We start from the raw sequence: 23071 nt of genomic DNA, 5'->3' as shown, positions 1-23071 counted from the left end.
TCGTCGCGGCTCTCGCCAATCTCTTTGTTAATATTGTGCTTTTGCGAGCTCGGTAGATTCATCGCAACGCAATATTCATTGACGGAAACTGGGTTGTGTAATATTTACTGATTATGAATCTTCATAAACCGCTGAATGCGAATGCGTCGTCCCGGCCACATCTATTGTGCGCCTCCTTTAATCAGGATCAGGAATGTCTTGCGATTGGCCACGAGCATGGGTTTCAAGTGTTTAATACCGATCCCATGGAGCGGAGAGTTAAGAGAGGTAATTTAGAATTATGAGGAGTCTATATTCCTGACTTGCTAACTCGAAAAAATTAGAATTTGCCGACGGCGGAATTGGAATCGTGCAGATGCTACATCGAACGAACTATCTAGCCTTGGTTGGCGGCGGTCGTACTCCGAAATATCCTCAAAATAAGGTACGTACGATTCTTGCCGTTAGTGATGACTTTAAACTAAACTGAAATATAGGTTATAATATGGGATGATTTAAAGAATATTGCTGCTTTATCACTTGAGTTTCTTTCACCCGTCTTGCAAGTGCTACTGTCCCGCACTCGTATTGTGGTCTGCCTTCGCAACAAAGTCTATGTTTACATATTCTCATCGCCGCCTGTTCGTCTTTCAGTTTACGAAACAATCGATAATCCGACCGGTATTTGCGCCATGCAAAACAATCGGCTCGTATTTCCTGGTATCACTGAAGGACATATTCAGATTGTTGATTTATCACCGCAGGGCCATGACAGAAATCTCATCTCAATTGTGCGCGCTCATAAAGGCAAAATAAAATGCTTAGCTGTGAGTCATGATGGATCATTGATTGCGAGTGCCTCAGATACGGGAACGATTATACGCATCTATTCAAGTGCAAACACAACGCTTCTCCATGAGTTTCGTCGGGGTATAGACCGCGCCGTGATCCACTGTCTATCATTCTCTCCATCATCTAATCGTCTTGCTCTTTTATCGGATAAAGATACGCTGCATATTTTTGACACCTCCCCGCTATCTGGATCTAGTAATCGACGACATATACTATCAAAAGTTCCTCTCCTTCCTCGATACTTCTCAGGGGAGTGGAGCTTTGTATCGAGTCGAATCTCAGACGATCGAATCGGAAGAGGAATACTTGGTTGGGCTTCAGATGATGCGATAGTTATTATCTGGACAGTCGAAGGACTTTTGGAAAAGTATATAATTCAAGAACGGAAAGACGGACAGCGCAAGTCTCCTGCAACTTTAGCCGGTGGCGCCACAAATGGTGGAAATGGTAACGCTAAGATCGGCGGAATTGGCGATCAATCGATAGAGCAATGGGAGCTTGTTCGTGAAAGCTGGCGTAGCTTTGATGATGTCTAGGTGTTTTGCGTAAATTTTAATAGTGTGGCAGGCAGAGTTTGCCATTTTTGTACAATATTACTGCCAATAACTCTGTTTTGTATTTCGCTGTTGTCATCTAGTTTCGGTTGTGATTATTTGGGCTGATGATCCATTTGTTTGTTGATCTGACGATGAAGTTCTCACTTGATCTCTTACATAAATAAACACAGGCATCATTTTTTAGAAATTTAAATTTAAAGCTGAAGTTCAAGTCATAAAATTGGAAAAAAAAGTTCATATACAAAGGTGAAAAAAAAAATACACAAGGTGCTTCCGATATCAAATTGTCTAATCTTCGTAACCAGAAATGACAAGACCATGAAGCAGAAAGCCAAACAGATTGGCTGATTTTGACTGCAATTCTCTCTGTCTCCGTTTAAAGCTAATATGCCGGTAAAACTAGCATCTGACCATGGATTGTGATCTTCTCTCATTTTTAGTGGCACTACATCGCCTACTACTTCTTCCCACAGCATTAAGCTTCTGGCTGCTGCTGCTGCACTGCCTGTGCAAGTTCCGCCTCGTCTTTATAAGCTTGCTGCATGATTGATTCCACAGCTCCACGCTCGTCTGCAGACAATACACTCGACAAAAACTCACTTCGCGAAGGATCTTGCTGAAGCGACAAAAATACGTTACGGAAAACGATGTAGACATTGATTTTATCCAGAGGGGATTCATATAATGTCTCCTCCTCTAAAGGCTCTTCGCATTCTTCCTCGTCAAAGCCCTCACCCTTCTGCTGTTCTAGACGAATTGCTTCTTTACCCAAAAACTCAATATAGTCATCAGCGCCGGTATCTTCATTGTCTGGCTCGTCATCAAACTCATCGTCCCAGTCACCGGTGTTCAAATTGTCATAGTCATAATAGTTTACGCCTTCGCCTTCAAACTCCTTTGTTAGCATCTCTCGCTTCTCGATGGCCGCAGGTAATGTCTGAAGTAGCTGCAAAAGACCATGGAGCAGCTGCGGCAAACCAGGTCGGATAGACTCTGGAACACTAGTACTGGGTAGAACCAGGATTGACAAAATGGCCATAACATTTAAGCGCTTATCATGCACGCGGCTGAAGCTTGCAATGTTACTGAACCACAAGTTGAAGAAAGAAGCAGTTTGGCCCCGCTCCTCCAAAATGTTTAGAGATAACACAGAATTGCAGTAAATGCAGTTTATAACTATTTCAAGCAAACTCACGAAATACGTCTTGTTCTTAAGATCCGTTCCATTCTCCGGTTGCAAAAGTCTATCCATAGCCAAGCCAATAAAGTAAGAAAGGTATGTATTCATCCCTTCCTTGATATGCAAGAGCAAAGTCTGAATGAGCCTGCAGGCATCTGCTCTGTCGTTGACCCCAAGGCGATCATAGCTAGAGAACACAGTGTTTACCATGTCAACCATCGCTGCAATATAGTTGGGGTTTGCCTTCATTTCCTCGGCGCCATACGTGACATAATTTTCCAAAGCAGGAAGTATTTCGTCAAAATAATCAACGGAGTCTTTAAATGAACTATGGATAAGTCCGAACAGGCCCCAGAGATTGGGCGTGATTCGCTTTAAGCAGTAACTGCTTGAATCAACAAGTTCAAAAACTTCTCCATACATATCCATCTCTTTACTCTCCAACACAGCCGATACAACCGGAATAATCGCATGCTCAATCTGCATCACTAAATCAGGCGAGCTATCCAAGCTGAGAAGTAAAGTTCCCAGGGTGTTGATGATTCCCAGTGCAGCCATAGTCTTCTCATCATAATCGCCCATATCGGTTGCATCAAAGTTATCGGGATCAACGTTTTGCTTTTCAACTATTTCGCCGAGAGTGCGCAAACATTGATCACGCAATTGTTCAGCTAACTCAACAGCAAAGGGAGCAAGCTGTTCAGAAAACATATCAACGAAATCCTCCATAACTCCAATCAGAGGATCCATATCGATCTTCTTAGTCAGCTCCATTAACTTAGCCATTACAGCCTTGATATTCTGCGATAACGCATTACGAATCGACTCGTGTCGCGACAACGGTTGCAATGCAAGCGCAGCCTCGACTTGCACCGGTAGATACTTGTCATTCAGACAAGTCGTTATGCCCGAGTAGATAATACTAATGTTATTGGGATCCTTGAACTCGGCATCTGAGAATCTGTTTAACAATTCACATGCCCGAACTCGCAAATAACCAAACTGGCTTTGGAAATCAGGGAAAATGTGCGCAACAAAAAAAGACTCCATCATTCCAGCAACGGGACTCTTTTTTCCCAAAATAATGTGCGACAGCGAGCCAATCATTCTTAGAGCTCCTTCCTTCTGTCTTGCTTGAGCTTCATCATTTATATTCTGCTGTTGTGCAACTACTACTCCGTTAATAAATGTAAGAATGCTGTTGAATGTAGTCTTTCGTCGTCTTTCCGCCAAAGAGACCAAAAAATTAGTAGCCGTAATATCAGGTGAAGGATTTTCGCCAAAGTAATCTAGTTTCCTGTGGATATACTCCACCGGATCGTCCTCAAACAACTCAATATCTTCATACGTCAAGCACAAGAGCGGGAAAATGACATGCGCAACTAAACTATCAACATGTGGTTTAAGAATCTCCCATGTAATCTTCGTCCTCACGCATTGATCAAAGTACTCGACAATTGAATTCAGCACCGGTTTGCTAAGCCAGAGCGTCTTACCGGCCCACTTTTCAATTTCATGAAGATATGCTTTGAGAATTTCAGGCGCAAAATTGGTCACAAAAGCCTTAGAGAAGTTTTTGTACTCAGCCATGGAATCTGTCAACGTATTCGGGTCACCGTATCTGTAACAGCCTGTTAGTCCCAACTTTAAATGCTATTGAATTTAAAAAGTGACTTACTTTGTGAAAAGCTGGTTAAGGTCTCTGTGCGCCCATTTCTTTGCTTTCCACCACTGATTCTGCTCTCTGTCCTCCTCATCTTCGGGAACAGCTTCAGAAGAAAGATCTTTAGCGACCACCTGAAGAAACAAATTTCCCCAAGGAAGCAGAGAAGCTTGATCTTGCAAACGAGGGGATAATTCGATCTGAAAGTTACATATTTAGCACAGCTCATTGAATTACAAAGATTCAGCCAATGAATAAAAACTTACGTAAATAGCTGATCGATAACTCTTCATAATCAAGCGAATCATGTCGCCAGCAATCGCACTGTTCTCGTTAATGATATTAGTTCCAATCTGCACCGCACGAGAAAATGCACCGTCCAAGACAGGCTCAAGCTGCTGTCGAGCTTCATGGTTTCGCCATCTATAGGCATCCGTGACTTCGCTCAAGCAGATCAAGCCAGTGTGAATATGTTGAACATTTTGAGAATGTAGAAGTTGCATCATGTGCTCCAAAAACGTAGGCCATTTCGCAGGATAATCGTAGGTGATAACGCGATTAAGGATTTGAATGAGATGCTGCTGAGTTTGCGGTGGAGCTGATATGATTGCCGGAATCAATCTGTCCCTGAAAGCTGGTTTTTCCTCTTCAGAAATTGCAGATGATGTATATTCCTTTAACTCCCAGTTCTTAATCACTTTGTTTTTCAAGTATACAGCCGCTAAATGAGTTTCCAAAGTTAGATTATGTATCCGATCTGAACCGGAAAAAAGCGCAAGGCTGGTTGTTACCTGAAATCTGAACTGTTCCGAATGGTTGAGACTGTACAATGTCAAGACAAGCCCCGACAAATCCGGGAGCAGCACTTGCCTTTATGAAACAAGTCAGTATAACTGTACAAATAAAGTGAAGATCTTTCACGACAGCCTCGAATCAATGTGATCTTTCGCTGTCATGCAAATGCGACAATCTCCAAAGCACAAACAAAAGATCGCTATTCCCAACATACCTCTGCAAGCTGCAATTCAGCATGCCGCCGAATATTGATATCGGCATCCAAGGTGGACGCGAAACATTGATGTAATCCGTTCACGTCCATCTTTGATCTATCTTTCAAGCTATCTTTCGAGCTTGATCTTTAAAACTGGAGCAGTCCTCTCATACAGCTATCCCAGTCTATAAACGACCGCGCTTTTATAAAATAAAAAAAACCCTTGAGAAAATATTGTTGGCTTATGACTACCAGCGATAACTTTAGTCTAGCAATCTTTCTTATATTAAAGCCACAATTGCGGTGAATAGAAGTAGACTTGTGCAAAAAAAAGCTCACAAAATTGTATGAAAACCTAGTAAGAATGTTTAAGGGTTTGGTGTAGTGCGATTCTCGCAAGATCGATGTACCCAAAATCATGCATCTTAAGAGTGATCTTACGTCGGAAAGAAAAAGATTTACTGATATTGGGAAAATATATTGACCAAGATTTCGCAGTATCACGAGTCGACTACTAAATAACTCGCAAAATGGTTTTGGTGGACCGTTCTATTACGTGCCGCTGAATCATGCTGTATTCTTGACTGCGAGACGGCTCATTAATATTACTGAAAACGTCTGTCTATATATACAAATCAGCAACTATATACATATCATCCGTTAACCATTCTATAAATACAAGCTGGTACAAAATACAATATCCCTCTTAATCTTTTCCTGTGACAACTCCATCTTGGTATGCAGAGTCGGATCACCAATAATTCTAGCCGCCGTCTTAACTTCTCGGCACACTTCATCCAATCGAGTGATGACTCTCACAATAGTACCTTCAAGCACATCCGTCAAGCCTATAATTTGATTAAACGGCATACCTCGCGCCCATTCATAGACGACCTCCATCAATGCAAATCGTTGCTCAACATTCTCAAGATTAAACATCATCTCATCAGGAACAATGACCTGATGTGCGTTTTGACATTCATTTACCCGAGTGGCAATTTCAATAATCTTTGCTTTACCCTCGTTAAGGCGCGGTGTAACTGTTCCCTGTCCCGACTGTGTTTTTTCTTGGAATATGAAGCAAGACAGTAGAGCGACAATCTCCTCGGGCTCATAGTCTGCCAAGAAGTTCTCCAATATCAGTTCAGTGATAATTAATTCATGGCCAGAATTGATCTAATTATTCAGACTTAGCCAAATCCATAATATAGCAAATATCAAAAAAGTCTAACTTACCTCGCAAGCCACACGGCCCTTGAGCTCAACATTTAGTCCATCATCAATAAATCCCAGATCCTTGAGCACCTCAATCCGCTGCTCATAATCAGGCAATAATTCCAAATTCTGATCGGAAATCGCCTGCTTAAGCTCGGCGATATTCTTCTTCAACAGTGATTCCTCTCGAATAGACATAAACTGTTTCTGCAGTCAGCCCCTATGTGTATCATGAATAAAACATCATACTTACATGTTTCACAAATTCAGGGCATTTAATACATTTGAAATCTGCAACTTGTTTCCGAAGCTGCAAATATCTTTCAAGCTGTTCCACAAACTTCAAAGCTCTAATTTTGCTCCAATCCATTGGCTCATAAATACGATTTCCAAAGTTAGCAAGTAGAGTTCTCAATTTGGATATTTCAGTTCGATCTTTTTGTTGCAATCGCACGAGATCAATCTATAGGAAAATTTAGCCAGGCACAATCGACAACGAAATATCGTTTAAGACTTACGTCAGCTGTATCTTGGCAAATATATTCCACAGCCGAAAACGGGATATTTCGCTCGATAAGCGACCCCCCGTAGTTTGGATTGCCAAATAACTCTTTCAATTCAGGAACAAAAGGAATGAAATCACTCTCCTCCTTTTGTTTAGTCTGAGCGATACCTCCACCGAGAAATAATCCATAGCAATGGAATGTCTGTCGACTCATATTGACACCGACCAGTAAACATATTGTTCTCCGTGACTGTTCGGTTTGCACTACGGCAAACCGGCGGCTTGTCATCATTTTGCGTGCAAAAGCAATTTCGCAGGCGTCGGTTACCATGCTCGTCATAATCGTCTTGGTTTCTAATAACGCATCGTGGCATTCTTGTAAGTCAAGATCACAAATATCACATTCCTCTCGCTTAAAATTTCTTAACGTAGCTTCAGATGTCTTGACATTCTGCTCATGCTCTGGTATCATTCTCTGTGATGCGTTCTCACTGAATGAGCGCTTGATCATTTCCTCAACTTTCAGTGCCTCAACGCGAAGCAGGTTGAGAATCATATTATACGTTAATCGGAATTGACTTTGTAGCTTAGTCGGTGGGCCAAGGATCATTGTATTAAGCGAGTGTACCTCCGGCACTTCAGTTCCGGCAAATGCGATAATTACAGTTCCAGTGGTATCAAGACCACGACGACCTGCGCGACCTGCCATCTGAGTGTATTCGCCAGCAAGTAAGTCTCTAAAAGAATGACCATCGTGCTTGCGAGTGCCGGAAAACACGACAGTTCGCGTAGGCAGATTTAACCCCTGTTACAAAATGTTAGCAAATTCCCTTGTAAGTGGTCTGCTCTCAAAATGCATACCATAGCAAAAGTCTCTGTAGCAAAGAGAACTTTCACGAGAGACTTTGCAAATAAGATTTCGACTACTTCTTTCACAATAGGAAGTAATCCGCCGTGGTGTACAGCGATTCCCCGTGACATCAGTTCCTTCATTCGCAGAATTTGCGGTAAGGTTTGATCCTCTTTTTTAAGCCGACTGACAGCGCTCTCAATAAAGATATGAATTTGTGCCTTTTCACTTGCAGTGCAATAGTCTAGACCAGATAAAGTATTTGCATATTCTTCGCATCGCTTCTTTGAAAATACAAAGATTACAACTGGTTGCAGTTTCTGCTTATGAAGTGTCTGCACCATTCGAACCCAGAAGTTCTTGTCAAAAAACTGATTTCTGAATCCGCCTCGAGCACCTCCGCTCCCGCCATGACCCCGAGTAGCGACCACACCACCACGTCCTCCTCTGCCCGTCTGAGCACCTCCGCGACTGCCTCGCCCTCCACGACTTGCTTGTGCTCCACCTCTGGCTCCTCCGTTTTGAGATGCCGCGGGGATTTCTTTGACGGGGTTAATTGCACGGTTGGCATCCGACCAGCCTTGCGCAAGAAACTTCTTATCAGCATCAACAATTTTATACATTCTATTACTAGCCCATAGGAAGTGCTCGAGAGGAACAGGACGCTTTGGGGTTGAAATGACGTAAATGTCTTTTTTCTTTGTTCTGCCTACCCAACTTGCGAATTCAAAAGTATTAGGTACGGTTGCAGAAAGTAGGATAAGCTTGACATGTTCCGGCAACATAATGATGACTTCCTCCCATACCACTCCACGTTCAATATCATTGACATAATGAACTTCGTCGAAAATCACAAATTCAACATCCCGGATTAAATCTGCGCCTTTGTAGAGCATACTCCTGAGAATCTCTGTAGTCATAATCACGCAACTTGCTTGAGGGTTGATCTGAACATCACCAGTCAAAATGCCGACATCGTCGAATGTTTGCCTAAAGTCTCGGAATTTCTGATTACTTAAAGCCTTGATCGGAGAAGTATAGATGGCCTTTGTCATGTTCCTCTGTGCCATAGCTATGGCATATTCAGCAACGACTGTCTTTCCGGCAGAAGTATGAGCAGCCACAAACACACTGTCCCCTTGTTCGAGATGGTATACCGCTTCTTTTTGAAAATTATCAAGCTCAAATGGCCATTCTCTAGCCATTCTGGGAACAAGTTCCTCAAAATTGACAATGTCGGTATTAATGTCAACCACATGAGCCCATTCTCTGCCGCGGACAGCGCCATGAGAGTCGCCCGAATTGCCAAACGGTGTCTCTAGCAAAGATCTAATACTTTCGGTCGGAAGTAAGTCATCGATTAAATCATGATTTACGCTATCATTGACAATGAGAATCTCTCCTGTGACAGGATGTGAAATAACTCGTTTAGGCATAGGTTCAATAGCAATTCCAGAATCCTCCTTCTCGTACGATTCCTCCAGATCGGCGATCCGCTCTTTAAGCTGGAGATCGGTAGTAAGAGTCAGACCTCTCGGCAAGCCTGGCGCAGAGTTCAGAAGCCCATGCTCGTCTCGTCGAACAATACCACCGGCTCCGATCCCCATGATAGATGATGCTGAAGTCGCTAATGAGGGATCTAGTCCCCCAGGCGCGAACGGTACGAATCCAGCGCGACCACGAACAAAATCGGCTTTAGATGCCGGAGCTCGCGCAAATGAGCTAGAATTTTTCGCATTGTCTGTGTCAAGTGGGTAAGCACTAGTTTGTGTTTCATAGCCAACAATGTGGCCGTCGATTCCCGCGCGTACAAAGTGAGTAACTGAGCGTGTTTGAGATTGCGGGATGTCGAATAAGTTGTGATATAGAGACACGTGGGGAAGCGATGGGGCACTATATACTGATTAACTCAGGAAACAAATAAAAATACTATGGCCCGTATAGCTTACACTTGCAGTAAATTTAGCCATTCATCTGAAAAAGATGTTAGAGGAGACAGGAAAATGGACTCTAACTGCTTGACAAGCTCTTGCTGGGACGCGCCCTCGATTAGACTGGTCGGTAATGATCTGGCCGGCTGCTCATTGATATCGTAATCAATTGCATCATGCTCTAATAATCCATTAAGTTTCTGCAAAGCGCTCATTTTATATAGGGCATTTAGCAGTATTGCTGGAGTAGTTGGGGCAGATAAAAATCTATATATTCAAATTGTTTCGTTGTCAAAACCAGGTACTTGGCATTTGGGGCTAACCCAAAAGGGCTGAGCTTAACCCATCAGGGTTTCTTAAATTTTGGTCAGCTTTGCTAATCTGATAACTAACGTGAGGATTGGCTGCCAGCACTGAATAAAAAAGAGTAAGATTTATCAAGGCAGAAATACTTAAGAGGATCTTCGAGATGACTTAATGACTGCCTTGAATTGATGAGCTACAAAATGGTCGAAACGAGGCTGGAGAACCGTTTTAGCAAAACAAGAAAAGTCCGGTTCATGGACCACGAACGCGAACATCGCTTTGTAATGCTTCTCAATTGAATACGCGTTTTTATATTTATTACATGGTGTCAATAATTTAGAGAAAAATCACTAAAAGTTAAATCTAAGGAGCTGTGCTGCAACGCTGCGTAGAGTTGTTGCGCAGAGTTGTTGCGCAGAGTTGTTGCGCAGAGTTGTTACGCAAAGTAGAAAGCCAATGCAATAGAGAGATTCGCTTTCTTTGACTACGCTTGGAGCCCGAACCACTAGTTAGTCGCCTCTGATTTTCGGATCAGGTACTTGAGGTGAAAAAAAATGTCAAGATTTGAAACCGAAATGTACAGCTGCAGCTGCAACTGCAGTTGAAGAAAGCCAGGACCATCCTGAGCGCCAAGAGCAGGAGTTGGTCCTGTTTTAGATAAATAGCCTGAAAGTGGATACTGATTCATCAAATGATAGCAAGTGCTGTTGGGCCTGGGTTAATGGAATATCACCAACTGGCTGGACAGATAGCAGTGTCGTAGATTGGCAGACACGTGTATTCCTTCAATAAGGCGCGCACTTGAAACATCCCGGAGGTAGATATAGAGGTAATATTCACAGGCAATAACATTATGTAATACAATCAGTACGTTGAAATAAAACGAACAGCAGAAGTTTTTCAGTTGCTGTCTGTTCACCGTATTGCCATAGCTCTGTCCAGGGGCACGAGATCAAGAAAAGCAAGATTGAAATAATTGAAAAATACCAGCAGCAAACAAGAATTAGAATGGAAGAAATCTAAAAAAATAGAGAAGAAAGAATAAGATGGAGTTAGGTCATGAGAAACAGGCTCAGTGTTGAAGAACGATGGTGGGAAAGGCTCGTGCACACAGTATGAGGCGGTCCAAACAGCCGATAGGGGCAGGCAAGCAATGAATAAGTCAAATAAGAAGAGACAAATGAAGAGAACATATATTGGCTAATATACAATACTATAAGTATCAAAAACAAAAAATCATTTGGGTTAGCAGGCAGATATTATAATGCGACTTTAGAAGAAGAGTAAAATGAGCGAAGAGTGGATTCGAGTACTGGATATCCAGAAATAAACTTTGACGAGAGTAGCAGATTTAGTCCCTGGACCCACATCCCACAGCCCGCGCGCCCAGGAATGTCAGATAGAGGCGCAAGACAGGAAACACAAGTGATTAGCAGCGAAAGAATACAAGCAGCGTACGAGAGAGGATATACAAGTGCTACAGAACCAATATTTAAAGCAGCGCCGCATAGAAGAATGAACGTGATACGAATGCGCTAGTCAGAATTAGGCTAAGTCAGTACCGGGGGCGAAAAGACTGGTTCGGACAGCTGCACTCTTTTCTTCTTTTGATTAAGATTGTCTTGTTATTACAGAGGTAGTGATAGTAGTGATAGTGGCAATAACAGTGACAGTAGCAGTGGCAGAAACAGTGACAGTAACAGTGACAGTAGTGGTGCTATGCACTCTTATTAAGACAGCTTATATCAATCCTCTTATTACAGACTACATCAATGCTTACTCTCTTACAAGATTTCTCGTTCGTGCTTGCTCAGGAAAGAGAAACCTAGTTCCAGTCCTCCTCGCCCCGTGTTCTTCCGACATGAGCTGCTCTCTCATATGCCAGTCGCTTATCTAGCGAAATTGTGGCCCCTTACTGCCCTCTCCTTCGCGCTCTCTTGTTTTTCGGCTAGTGACGAGTGACCAGTACAGCGAAGGGCATCGCCGAGAGCAGCCGCCTGAGCGGCTTGTGATGCCATTTGCAGCCTATTGACGCGCTCTATGCGCCTCCGCCATTCTGGCTTCACGCCCGCCATCTCTCCCGCCGCCCTTCACGTCAATTCCTGTCCAATAGTATCCCCAATAAACTCGAGTAGCCTCATCTCATTAATACTTTCTATGGACTTCACTCTGCATGCTGCTACCGAAGCTTTGCCACTCGCTGCGGGCGTTCGTGGCGCCGCACGGGGCTTGCACTAGTCTGCGACCGGGATGACTCCGGGCGATAGCGATAAGAAGCAGTTCTTCTCTGCGGCTTGCTCTAGTTTCTGTTTATTTATAAAGATTGGTAAATTAGTGCTGTATATTGGGTCCATTTAAATGATTGCATTTTGATTTACTCTTATCGTAGCCCAAGAATCCTTTTTGCAGGCAACTTTTTGTGTGCGTCTCAAATAGTATGCGCCGCGAAGTGTGCGGCTGGGTGCTGCGAGCTGCCTTAAACAACCTTACCTAAAAATGAAAAAAAGAGTATCTACCGCTGCTGCTATTCCATCTCCACCTCGTCTCTCTACATTTTCTTTTCCTTTTTTTTTCCTTCTCTTTTTGTTTTTTCTCAATCTTCTACTTTTCTTTCTCTTTGCATTTTTCTCTCTCCTATATTCTGCATTTATGAAGGTGCTTGTCATCGGGTTCGTATTCTCCCCTTTCTCCTCCTCTCCTCCCTCTCTCGCTAACCAGCCGCAGAGCCACTGGGTTTATCGGCCACGCTGTCGCTGTCGCCTTCGCCAACGCAGGTCACGAAACCTATGGCCAGTCTCGCAATGCCTCTAGCGCTTCTCGTATGCGTCGCAACGAAATCTGGCCCCTCATCGGCCCGCCTGAAACAGTCACTGCCGACCACACCGCTGGCATGGACGTGGTCATTGACGCCTGCAGACCAGGTGCTCAAGGAGTCAACTCTGTCGCAATCTTCAACGCTGTACTGGCGGCGTGCAAAACTCGCTCTCCTCACCACAAACTAACCTACATCTTCGTCTCTGGCACCTGGACCCACGGCACTCCCGCCCTCTACGACCCGCAAATGAGTGTCTCCGAGCGCTCTCCACTTGGTGTCGATCAGACTCCACTCATTGCTTGGCGCGCGGAGTTTGAGACCCGCATGTTCAATGCTGTTCATGATGAAGCAGACAATGGCGGTCTCTCTGTGCGTCCAATCGTCGTCCGTCCTGGTCTCCTCTATGGCCGCTCTGCCTCCGTTCTCTCACTCTTGTTCTCACAGGCTTACTCGAGCAACCATATCTCCTGGCCAGGTGAAGCCGGCACCTCGCGATATAACACCATTCATCAAGACGATCTTGCAAATTTAATCCTCATTGTCGCAGAAAAAGCTCCTCTTTTTGGTGGTCTCGCCATCGACGCGGTCAACCCACAGACTGAAAATGCGGAAGACGTTATCCGCACACTTATCCGTGTCGCTGGTGGTAATAAAACATACTCTTTCCGTCCGCCTGAGAATGACCTCGAGCGCGCTCTTTGCATTCCAACTCACTATTCTGCCTCACTCGCTTTTACTCTTGCCGGATGGACTCCACGGAAACCGGGTCTTGTTGACGGTATGAAGCGGTATTATGAGTCCTTCAAGGCTTATCAAGAGTAGTCAGTCGACTTATATTGCCCCACTGGAATTCGATAGCGACTGCGCTTGATGTTTTGCGAATTTAGCCTTTTGTACATTTGCTTTCTCCTTTATGTATTTTTACCACATTTGCTCTGTTTTTTTTTTCTTGACATATCTCGCCGTCCTTTTTAAACCTATACTCTCTTTTACTTTATTTGATTCTTTCTGTAACCGTCAGGGTCATCTTTGTTCATTTTGTCTATTTAGTGTAATTTGCAAAAGCTGGGTGAGGTTGTTTTCACGAGATTGGAGTCGCATTTGCATAACTATTTTTTGTCGTTGTCGATGATTCAAAATCCTAATCTATTTAATCTGATCGTTTATCAGTCACCTGTGCTCTTAATGCCCAGAGGCTTTTTTACATTGCCTGGCATATTAGTGGTTGGTTGTCATGCTCCCCTGATTGTAGCAGATACTGACGTCATTAGAATACGAGTATTAATACCACCTTTGAGTATTTGTTCACCGGGATCATGGATGTACATGACCCCGAATTTTTGAGCCTTTCAATTATCTGAAATAACCCCTAGCTATCAAGCGAATTCAATGGAATAAATTTCTATTTTGTAAAGCAGAACAATGGTCTTTGAGAAATTGAAAAATAGGCTACACAGCGAAGCGTCGCCCTCGATTGATCTCGCAGCCGCAGCCTACCCGCCTTCCAGAAGTGAAGTTTTCAAAGGACGTCTGCAGTATGGCACAAACATTGGTGGCTGGTTCTGCCTTGAGAAATGGATCGTGCCAGCAATGTTTTCTGCCGTCAAAGGCGGTGATGACTCTGAATATGCTGCAGTCAGCGCCAGTGTGCGTGAATTGGGAGTCGACAAGACAAGGGCAAAGTGGGAGCAGCACTGGGATTCATTTGTTAGCGAGTCTGAGTTTGAATGGATGGCAAAACATCATGTGAATGCTGTTAGAGTTCCGATGGGCTACTGGACTCTTGGTGAAAGATTCGTGTCCGGCACCCCCTTTGCAGCCAATTGTATCCCGGAAGTATACAAAAACTCGTGGGCCAAGTACATGAAGATGATTGCCATCGCTGACAAATACGGAATAGGCGTGCTAGTAGATTTACATGGCGTTCCCGGTGGTGCGAATGGAGAATCACACTCCGGTATCAAAGACGGCGGGAAGTTTTTTTCTACGAGCAAAGACGTGTCGACCGCCGTCAATATTGTCGCGTTCATAGCCGAACAAGTCAAACAATCTGCCAACGTCATTGGTATTCAACTTGTTAACGAAGCGGCATGGAATTCCAAGGCTGAAAAATACTATAATTCTGCAATCAAGAGAGTCCGTGAGATTGATCCCACGCAATACGTCTATATATCCGATGCTTGGGATCGTAGCAAGTTTGTTGACTTTGTCAAGCACATGCCTGGCGTCATCGTCGACACTCACGTCTACAAATGCTTTTCTGACTCTGACAATGCCAAGTCTGCAGATCAATTAATTCGCGACGTTCGAGAACATGAGGAATTAAATACGCACTGCGTCGTCGGCGAATACAGCTGTACGCTTTCAGGATCATCTTGGGATAAAAGTGGGAATAATAACCGCGACCGCTTGAGAAAAGAATACGGTTCAGCTCAATGCCAGCTTTACAATGAGTTCTCAGCGGGTAGCTTTTTTTGGACATTCAAGTTTGCGGAAGGGCGCGCTGGTGAGTGGGACCTTCGTGAAATGATCGACCAAGAATGCATTTCCTTTCCCAAACGTACGGGTCGTAAGCCGCCCAACACGGACGGTACCCCCGAGGCCAAAAATGCAGTACAATCACATGCGCAATACTGGGATAAAGAAACGCACGGCAAAAAAATGGAGCATTGGCGCTATGAGATGGGATTCGCGATCGGTTGGCGTGATGCAGCGCAGTTCTGGGCTATTGATGAGAGCAGAATCGGCGCTAGAGAAACTTGGAAGAGTATGCGTACTGCAGATCATATCAGAAATAAGGGTGGTGGTGAATTTATATGGGAATTCGAGCAGGGATATACGTCTGGTTTTCAAGCTCTTGCAGAGACTCTAAAGTGATATTTTTTTACAAAAACTTTTTTGAAGATTACCAAAAGAGTATGAATAAAGCTTTATACAGATATGTGTAAACAAATATCTCTTGAAAATGTAAAGCAAATAACAGACCATTATGCAATGCCAGTCCTGTCCTGACCAAACCGTTACACTATTATATATATAATTCAGTTGAAAAACTCCGCTGTACGCAGTGCGCCAAAGACCTGAAGTCAACCAGATTGACAAAAAAAACATTAAATATGAAAAAAATACATTCAATTAGGCGGATGGAACGGGAGGGAGAGGACCAGCAGGCGGAGGGCCGACAGGTGAACGCACAACAATTTTCGTCCGTCGTCCACGATCTGTACTGCCAGTCATGCTAGAGTGGCTAGACGAGGGATCAGGAGGTTGCTGCGGTAGTTGTGGCGGTAGTTGTGGTGATGGTTCGGATCCAATATAAAAAGTGGGCGATGTGATAGCATTAGGCTCGGGTTCGGGAGCGGATGCTTCAGAAGCTGAGCGAGAGCGACGGGCGTCAATTTTTGCTCGCTGAATGGATACCTGCAGACGAGCTCCGGGTGACGGAGAAATTGTCATAGACTCCCGTCTGGCCGGTGGTGCGCGCTTCGGTTTTTCGTCTTGTGCAGATGAAGATGAAGATGATGACGACAATGATGGCGTGGAGGATGTGTGGATTGCGTTTGTGAAAAATGAGCGTGGATCGGCTGGCTTGAGCCCGCCGACTGATGATAAAGTCGTAGAACTCATTGCACGCACAAGAGACTCGGTTTCGATGTCTCCACCCAAAGGGGATGTCACTGGATCTAAGCTGCCGAAAAATACAGTTGAGTCCTCACGATTATGCTTCTCGATGCCATTGCCACGGATCTGGTCCCGTACTAATCCCAACCATCTCATGAAGTCAGTCGATGTTTCAAAAACTAATAAAAAAGATTTCGGACGGTCGTCGTGGAAAAAATGCAGTCCGATGCCAGAGGAATGCGGTGGTGGGGCCGCTGTGGGCGACACGGGGGAATCGTCGTGGGTCCGTCGCGGACGCTCGGCCACTCTAAGAACATATTGCCGGCCCTCGATATCATCAGATGCATACGCAACAGCACCCGGGCTTAATAGAATTACCCCCTCTGGAAGGGAGTGTGGACTCGATTTGACCGGGTATCGCAGGAGAGCCCTGCGGAGGAGAACGAATGTGCGCTGAGAAAGTGGCCCAGAGTGTCCGAAGCTAAACCCAGCGTGGGAATCAGTCTCAAGCACTTCGATACAGACTGCTCTCTTCGCCGCAAGCTCGAAGGGCAGTTTCTTAAAGTTGTTTGGATCCGGGAAAGGTAAGACGATGCGAGTGGTGGGTCGAGTGGGCGCGAAAGGGTCGACGGTTGTATAAGCAGGGTGATCACCCCCGGCCGAGGAAGACAATGAAAGAGATGAGGAGCCCCTTGCGAAGAACGAGCGCAGCGGATTTCGACGAGTGTTTGTCGAAACAGAGCTCGTTGAGCCATGACGAGAAAGGCCTGCTGACCCACTCGGAGGGCTCTCGCTAACCATTTGTCTGCTGGTGGTGCGGTGACGGAGAAGCAAGGCAAGAAGATGTAGAAGGCTGAGAGAAGTTGAGAAGGCTTAAGCAGAAGTCGGTGTCCCGGAGCCGACGCCGCGAGCCGTGCGATCGCCTGCGTCACAACCAAAGCGCCGTACGCTTGTGTTGTCACAGAGATGCGCCTGGAGGATAACTCAGTGAGCTCACCACACTCTACTCGATGCCGCTGAGCAGTAAGTAGAGTACAGCGCAGCACAGCATGCCCTCTGCTATCCGTTTGCTGGCTCTCATGGGCCGAGAGGTATTCCTTATTTGCTAATCGTATCAAAGCAATTTTATTACTAACGCGTCTCAGAACAACCCGCTCTATGTCCGCAGCTTCGACCCCACTCTCTCAACCGAAGACGACCAAAAGACCGACCTCCGGTACCACTTCCTCGCTCACATCGCCCTAGACGTTTTTGCTGCTAGACTCCCTACTAAATCGGCAGACTCTGACTTTGGCCTGTTGTTTGTTCAGGATGGAATTGCTATATACGGATGGATGACAAACACCGGCGTCAAGATCATCCTCGGCTTCTCTAGCGGAGAGGTCATTGGTAGTGAGATTCGCAGTGTATGTTTTTTTCGCTCTGAGCTATATGTCAAGAAAAGTGTAAAACAAACTGACTGTTTTTTGTGTAGATTTTCCGTGCCATACACTTCGCTTACATCTCCCTCGTCTGCAATGCTTTTTACGACGTCGACGAACGACAACCTATTACAAGCAGAAAGTTCGACATTAGCGTACGCCGAATCGTAGAGGCATGGAACGGTACGACCCCCCCTGCTGCCAGATCTGTGTCTGTACTCCCTGGATCTCCAAAACCGGCTACGCCTGTTGAGAACGTAGTTATGTCTTATAGCGACTCGCGCACGGCAACGCCTGTGGCTCAAACGACTGTCTCGTGATTGCACGTATTACAATATATATACTTATTCGTATAGACTGGTGTTTCTTTCTGGTGTTCAACTTATTTTTGCTTGAATTTCGTGTATATTACGCAGCCTCGATATTATTTTGCATTTGGCATACCAGATCTGTATTGGATTGACTTTTTATGACTTGAGTCTAGTTTTCAGACTTGGATCATATGCGCATTTAGCGTGTGACTTATTATGTTTCGTGTTTTCTTGAATGGGTTTACTTGACTAATGCTAGCTACTGTATAATGTTATCCAATGATAAATACGATGATGAGCTGGTTATCGGTTCGATCTCTCTTAAGCGAAGTTCTCGTGTGCGGCGCAGTTAATAAATCCAATTCAAAAACCCCTATTGTGGCGCCCTCGTCATACGCTCTTTGTTCTTTCCCATCGTCGCACTATCACTGCCTCCTTTTTTTTCTAATCCTCTTCCTTCCTCAAATCCTTCGACATGCACGGCGTCTTATTCTCCTTATCTTCTTCTTCCTCCGCTTTCGGTCGTCAGCATCGTCCTGGATTCGCCGTTCCCTCATTCAAAGCATCCGTCTACCCCGCTGCCCCTTCATCAGCCACTTTTGCTAGTGCGCCCAATTCTAGCTGGTCAGCGAGTAGAAAGTCTCATATCAACAACATCCAAAGCCCATATTCCAGTTCTCTACCTTCTCCTCTGGCTAGCCCAATCGAACCGAGTCAAGTCCAACTAGAGCATCTAATTAGATTGTTTAAAGACAGTATGAGGATGTATCTTCAAGCGCGAAGAGCACTCGATCGTGAACTTGCTCATGAACTATCAATTATGACTGACAATGACTGTAAGTTTCTCTGTGTTGGTTCCTATGTGTATGTACTTTGTCTAAATCTGTAGTGTCATATGAATCGGAAAAACAGAGGAGACAGCTTCAGACTAATCTCAGTAGAGCCGAAGCGTTTGTCACAAAATATGTCATGATTCTCTCAAAGCTGTCAGGTACTCTTAATTCACTGGCTTTAATTAGCTGTTCTGTATTCAAACTAATCTTGCTTGTTTAGTCGACACAGAATCTATCTTGATCTCGGCTCCACCGTCACGCGCGCCATCTCCAATTCGGAGTTGAATTATAAAATTTATGAAGTGCATCATGCACTTCTTGTCTGTTATGGTGCTTGTTTAATATATACTTCTGTCGCATTTATAGGTTTACGGATACAATATGATTTTTTTACATGACATAACGACATAACGAAAATGGGACCGGAGATGAGAAATGCTGATTATTTTTTTCATCTCAGAATAGTGTTTCATTTTAATAACTGCAAATAATAACTGCAAACGAAGTGGCTAGAGCTACATAATGAATATAAGCGATTGAAGTATTTAATAATAAACAACCCTTTTTATAATAAATTAAAGGTTAGACACGCGTACTGTATTGATCTATTCTATGTACATTTAATGGGTAATGGGTGCCTTTTACTCCAAGATCTTCAACATCTCCGCAACGTTCGTGACTTTCTCTCTCTCTTTGCCGAGTTTTGTACCCATTTCTCTTTCGGACCTATCAATCTTCTGCCAATCCTGCCATGATACAATACGTAAATTCGACGAGCTGCCAAGATCGCTCATGACGCCTTGCCAACCATGACGGACGCTACTGCCTCTACCAATCAAACCACTTTCAAAATCTTTTACTATCAGCTCAGCAGTTTCAAATGCATCGTACATAGTCTCGGCAATTACACCGACTGGTCCACGTTTAGTCCACCCTGCCGCATATAGACTCGCCAAATTGTCCTCTGATCCGACAACTTTGCCTGTATCATTTGTTAAATGATTAGCTCGATCGTCGTACATTTCTTCAACACCTGATATTGGATTTATTTTGTACCCAATACTCAAAAAGGATGCAGCGCACGGAATTTCGACAGTCTCGCCTGTAGCTTTCACTTTTGTATCTTTCTGTAGCGGGTCACCTTGTAACTCCATAATATCAAACATCGCAGATGATACTTGGTTATTGTCGTCGCCAATAAAGCCAGCAGGAGACTTCAAAAACTCAAACTCAAAGGTCTTTCTAGCATCCCCAGCCTTTACCGTCGATCCGCGCTGTAGTAATTGCAATAATCGCTTCGCCACACGACCAAGACTTTTACCACCTTCGGCAAATGGCTTCATAACATCCGCTGCAGGCTGAATAAATCCTACACCATCTAGTGTCATTAATTCTCGCACTTCTTTATTCGTAAATGATGCTTGTGCCGGTCCTCGACGCCCCACTATTTTGACATGCTTGATCTTACTTTGCGACAGTGCGGCAATAGCGTGCTCGGTAATATCCGTCTTGCGAAGAACGTCAATATCACACAGTAAAATTCGAGCGACATCTAGAGCAACATTACCGTGCCCGACAACAACTGCGGTGTCGCCGCGCAATAAGTCTGGATCCAAATGTTGAAACTCCGGGTGTCCATTATACCATCCCACAAACTGTCGAGCAGAGTAAATTCCTGATAGATGCACTCCTGGTAATGACGATGGCAGATGTTTGTCGGCATCTGCACCATAAGATAAAACAATCGCGTCGTAATTTGTACGAAGTAAAGATAACGAAATTTGATTCGGCGCTGGAATCAAAGATGAAGTGTTGGTTGTACTGGCACCAACTGCAGTATTTCCAAAAAACTGAAATGACGGGGACTGCGCAACTTCTTCAAATTTCTCCTGACAGTTCTATAAATTTCCCATTAATTAGTCCTCCGGAATGCCACCACGCAACTCTAGATAACGAACCTTGACCTCTGGATGATCAGGTGCGACACCAAACCGAGCTAAACCAAACGGAACTGGAAGCTTCTCAAACATATCAACAGTAACCGAGCTTTCCCCTATTCTCTCTAAAATTCTATACGCAGTATAAAACCCTGCCGGACCAGATCCAACGACAGCTACCTTTAGTTTAGGGGTTACGGCTGATGATAGTAGTCGTCGTTTGTGGAGTGTGCATGTTTGCTGTACTCGCATTCGTGTAGGCGTATGCAGGATTGACAATCGTAGAGATGGAGTCAGCATACTTAAAAAGAAACAGGTTTTCATGTATGTAATTCGAGTCGACGGCGACTTTGACCTGATCTGCTGCCAAATGCTGATTCTATGTCAACCCTTTATGTATGAATCAGAATTGAAGTTGCTATCATTGAATTCTCAGGGGTAAAAATATCTGGAGATGAGCAATTCGCCGAATACTACCAAAATATTTTTTGTATCTCTTTTAAATAGATTTTTTCAATATAACGTATCCACAATATATACATATAATAGAGACTGAACGCCAAATCATTACGATAACAAAAGACTCTAAATCCTACATCCAACACCAAGGTCTAATCAAATTCAAGCATGTCGCGGAACGTTATGCGCATGCTCCCGCTCATCTACAACGACGGAACCTTCTTCGTCATCTTCGGCGGCTCTATTTCCAGAGACGACCTCAGCCAGCTTTTTCAATCGTTTACCACTAACCGCTTTCTCTTCACTTCTGATTTCCTGTATGTCATCGACGCTATGAACAAGGATTTTCCCTGCTTTGTCAAACTCAAAGGTAAAAAGCCCGACAACGACGGCATTTCCTTGACACTCTTCAGATCCCGAACTTCCGGATCGTAAAACTGAGCTTTTGACTTCGGCTGCACTAGGAGCAAATGAAGCTTGCCATCGCACGAGCAATTTGGTCGACGACTCCAGAGCAGTCCCACTCTCGTTAGTAGATTCGCTGACATCCTCATCAATCGGCGCCTCCTCATCGATGACGCGCATACTCATGATTTTGAACACTATGCTTCCTTTCTTATGATCTGCCGTGAACTTGTCCGTAATTCCCAGAACTGATTTACTCGTCTTTTCCCATGCCGATTTTTTTGATCCGTTAGCACTGTCGTCCGGAAGAATACCGTCGGCAATCTCAGCAAAGCCTTCTAGCGGGCCTAGCACAAAAAAGGGAAGTACCCACTGCGCCAGTCGCCAACTTGCCAAGTATCCGACTTTTCCACGGATAGATGGAAGGCTAGGGTGCGTTTTTGGCAAGAGGCGTAGTTGGATATGGCGAGAGAGGATAGATGACGGTGGCAATTCATGTTGTAGATTTGGCAGTATTCGCATTAACGTATCGAGAGCTATATTGCAGTTAGCACGTAAACAATTTGCGCGAAGATGAAAACTCTTGACACTGACTTTTCCCAAGTTCAGTCTTGCGATTTCGTTTCTGTTCATCAATCTCCAGATCACTGTTATTCGCAATTCGAAGTTCAAAGCTCTTTCGAAATCTGACAACATTCTTGTCCTTTGAGGTTGTCACTGGCAATCTCATTCCTCGAGAATACCTATCACTGAGACCTTTTTGTAGGCGAGCTTTCTGCGACGCAGCCGAATGAATAAATCTCGTCGAAGAAGTGACCCCTCCGGTTACAGTTAGGACTGCACAGTCTAAAGACAAGCTGGTAGTAATCAGCCGACAGCAACACAAATGCCCTGCCATTAGCACTAAATTATTCTTGGAAAATTGGTTAACTTTGCCATTTAGATGTAAACAACGAGTATTTGAGTTTGTTACTTACTGATATCAAGCTCGAATTACGTGCTGAAATAGCCGATTATAAGTCGATCAAAGGTTAGGCGATAAATGTTGGAAAACTAGGAGCTATTCAGTTACCGGCTAGGATTTCAAAATAATTGACAGAAAAACTTTCACCCAGCGAATACTAAACAATGAAAAAATTTGACGAGCTAAGCAAGCATTAACAGATATATTATTCCTTCACTGGCAACTTCGAAAAGGGCTGATAATGACGCACTTGCATAATTAATACCTATAGGTGAC

At 44.3% G+C, this 23071-nt stretch overlaps 9 protein-coding genes across 9 annotated transcripts; 4 read left to right on the top strand and 5 right to left on the bottom strand.

The window, feature by feature from the left end:
* The first annotated feature begins 6 nt into the window (after positions 1-6).
* On the top strand, positions 7-1666 carry V2V93DRAFT_386036 (WD40-repeat-containing domain protein). Its single transcript, XM_066912257.1, has 3 exons — positions 7-267; positions 324-424; positions 477-1666. The coding sequence occupies exons 1-3, from the start codon at positions 114-116 to the stop codon at positions 1365-1367; spliced, it is 1146 nt and encodes a 381-aa protein (XP_066766160.1). The 5' UTR covers positions 7-113; the 3' UTR covers positions 1368-1666.
* V2V93DRAFT_368916 (armadillo-type protein) lies at positions 1576-5589 on the bottom strand. Its single transcript, XM_066909891.1, has 5 exons — positions 5241-5589; positions 5023-5101; positions 4498-4952; positions 4247-4431; positions 1576-4189 (listed from the first exon to the last, which is right to left on the bottom strand). The coding sequence occupies exons 1-5, from the start codon at positions 5328-5330 to the stop codon at positions 1864-1866; spliced, it is 3135 nt and encodes a 1044-aa protein (XP_066766159.1). The 5' UTR covers positions 5331-5589; the 3' UTR covers positions 1576-1863.
* Positions 5590-5692: 103 nt separating this feature from the next.
* V2V93DRAFT_368913 (NUC185 domain-containing protein) lies at positions 5693-9982 on the bottom strand. Its single transcript, XM_066909890.1, has 6 exons — positions 9742-9982; positions 7804-9685; positions 6956-7747; positions 6691-6900; positions 6459-6638; positions 5693-6398 (listed from the first exon to the last, which is right to left on the bottom strand). The coding sequence occupies exons 1-6, from the start codon at positions 9936-9938 to the stop codon at positions 5892-5894; spliced, it is 3768 nt and encodes a 1255-aa protein (XP_066766158.1). The 5' UTR covers positions 9939-9982; the 3' UTR covers positions 5693-5891.
* A 2564-nt stretch (positions 9983-12546) lies between these two features.
* Positions 12547-14141, top strand: V2V93DRAFT_368906 (NAD(P)-binding protein). The gene is made up of 2 exons (XM_066909889.1): positions 12547-12698; positions 12754-14141. Exons 1-2 carry the CDS (start codon positions 12679-12681, stop codon positions 13664-13666), a joined length of 933 nt encoding a protein of 310 aa, XP_066766157.1. The 5' UTR covers positions 12547-12678; the 3' UTR covers positions 13667-14141.
* Positions 13967-15850, top strand: V2V93DRAFT_225445 (glycoside hydrolase superfamily). Its single transcript, XM_066907055.1, has one exon. The coding sequence runs from the start codon at positions 14267-14269 to the stop codon at positions 15719-15721; it is 1455 nt and encodes a 484-aa protein (XP_066766156.1). The 5' UTR covers positions 13967-14266; the 3' UTR covers positions 15722-15850.
* Positions 15691-17347, bottom strand: V2V93DRAFT_368903 (uncharacterized protein). Its single transcript, XM_066909888.1, has one exon. The coding sequence runs from the start codon at positions 17264-17266 to the stop codon at positions 15980-15982; it is 1287 nt and encodes a 428-aa protein (XP_066766155.1). The 5' UTR covers positions 17267-17347; the 3' UTR covers positions 15691-15979.
* Positions 17348-17481: 134 nt separating this feature from the next.
* On the top strand, positions 17482-18581 carry V2V93DRAFT_368902 (Sedlin, N-terminal conserved region-domain-containing protein). The gene is made up of 3 exons (XM_066909887.1): positions 17482-17556; positions 17611-17871; positions 17940-18581. Exons 1-3 carry the CDS (start codon positions 17515-17517, stop codon positions 18204-18206), a joined length of 570 nt encoding a protein of 189 aa, XP_066766154.1. The 5' UTR covers positions 17482-17514; the 3' UTR covers positions 18207-18581.
* A 1024-nt stretch (positions 18582-19605) lies between these two features.
* On the bottom strand, positions 19606-21448 carry V2V93DRAFT_368897 (uncharacterized protein). The gene is made up of 2 exons (XM_066909886.1): positions 20989-21448; positions 19606-20928 (listed from the first exon to the last, which is right to left on the bottom strand). Exons 1-2 carry the CDS (start codon positions 21289-21291, stop codon positions 19672-19674), a joined length of 1560 nt encoding a protein of 519 aa, XP_066766153.1. The 5' UTR covers positions 21292-21448; the 3' UTR covers positions 19606-19671.
* Positions 21449-23071, bottom strand: V2V93DRAFT_368895 (uncharacterized protein). The gene is made up of 3 exons (XM_066909885.1): positions 22809-23071; positions 22426-22744; positions 21449-22367 (listed from the first exon to the last, which is right to left on the bottom strand). The coding sequence occupies exons 2-3, from the start codon at positions 22727-22729 to the stop codon at positions 21589-21591; spliced, it is 1083 nt and encodes a 360-aa protein (XP_066766152.1). The 5' UTR covers positions 22730-22744; positions 22809-23071; the 3' UTR covers positions 21449-21588.

The sequence above is a fragment of the Kockiozyma suomiensis genome, assembly GCF_038497685.1.
Source record: "Kockiozyma suomiensis strain NRRL Y-17356 unplaced genomic scaffold V2V93scaffold_6, whole genome shotgun sequence".
NCBI lineage: Eukaryota > Fungi > Ascomycota > Lipomycetes > Lipomycetales > Lipomycetaceae > Kockiozyma > Kockiozyma suomiensis.
This window is presented reverse-complemented; position numbering and strand designations above follow the sequence as displayed.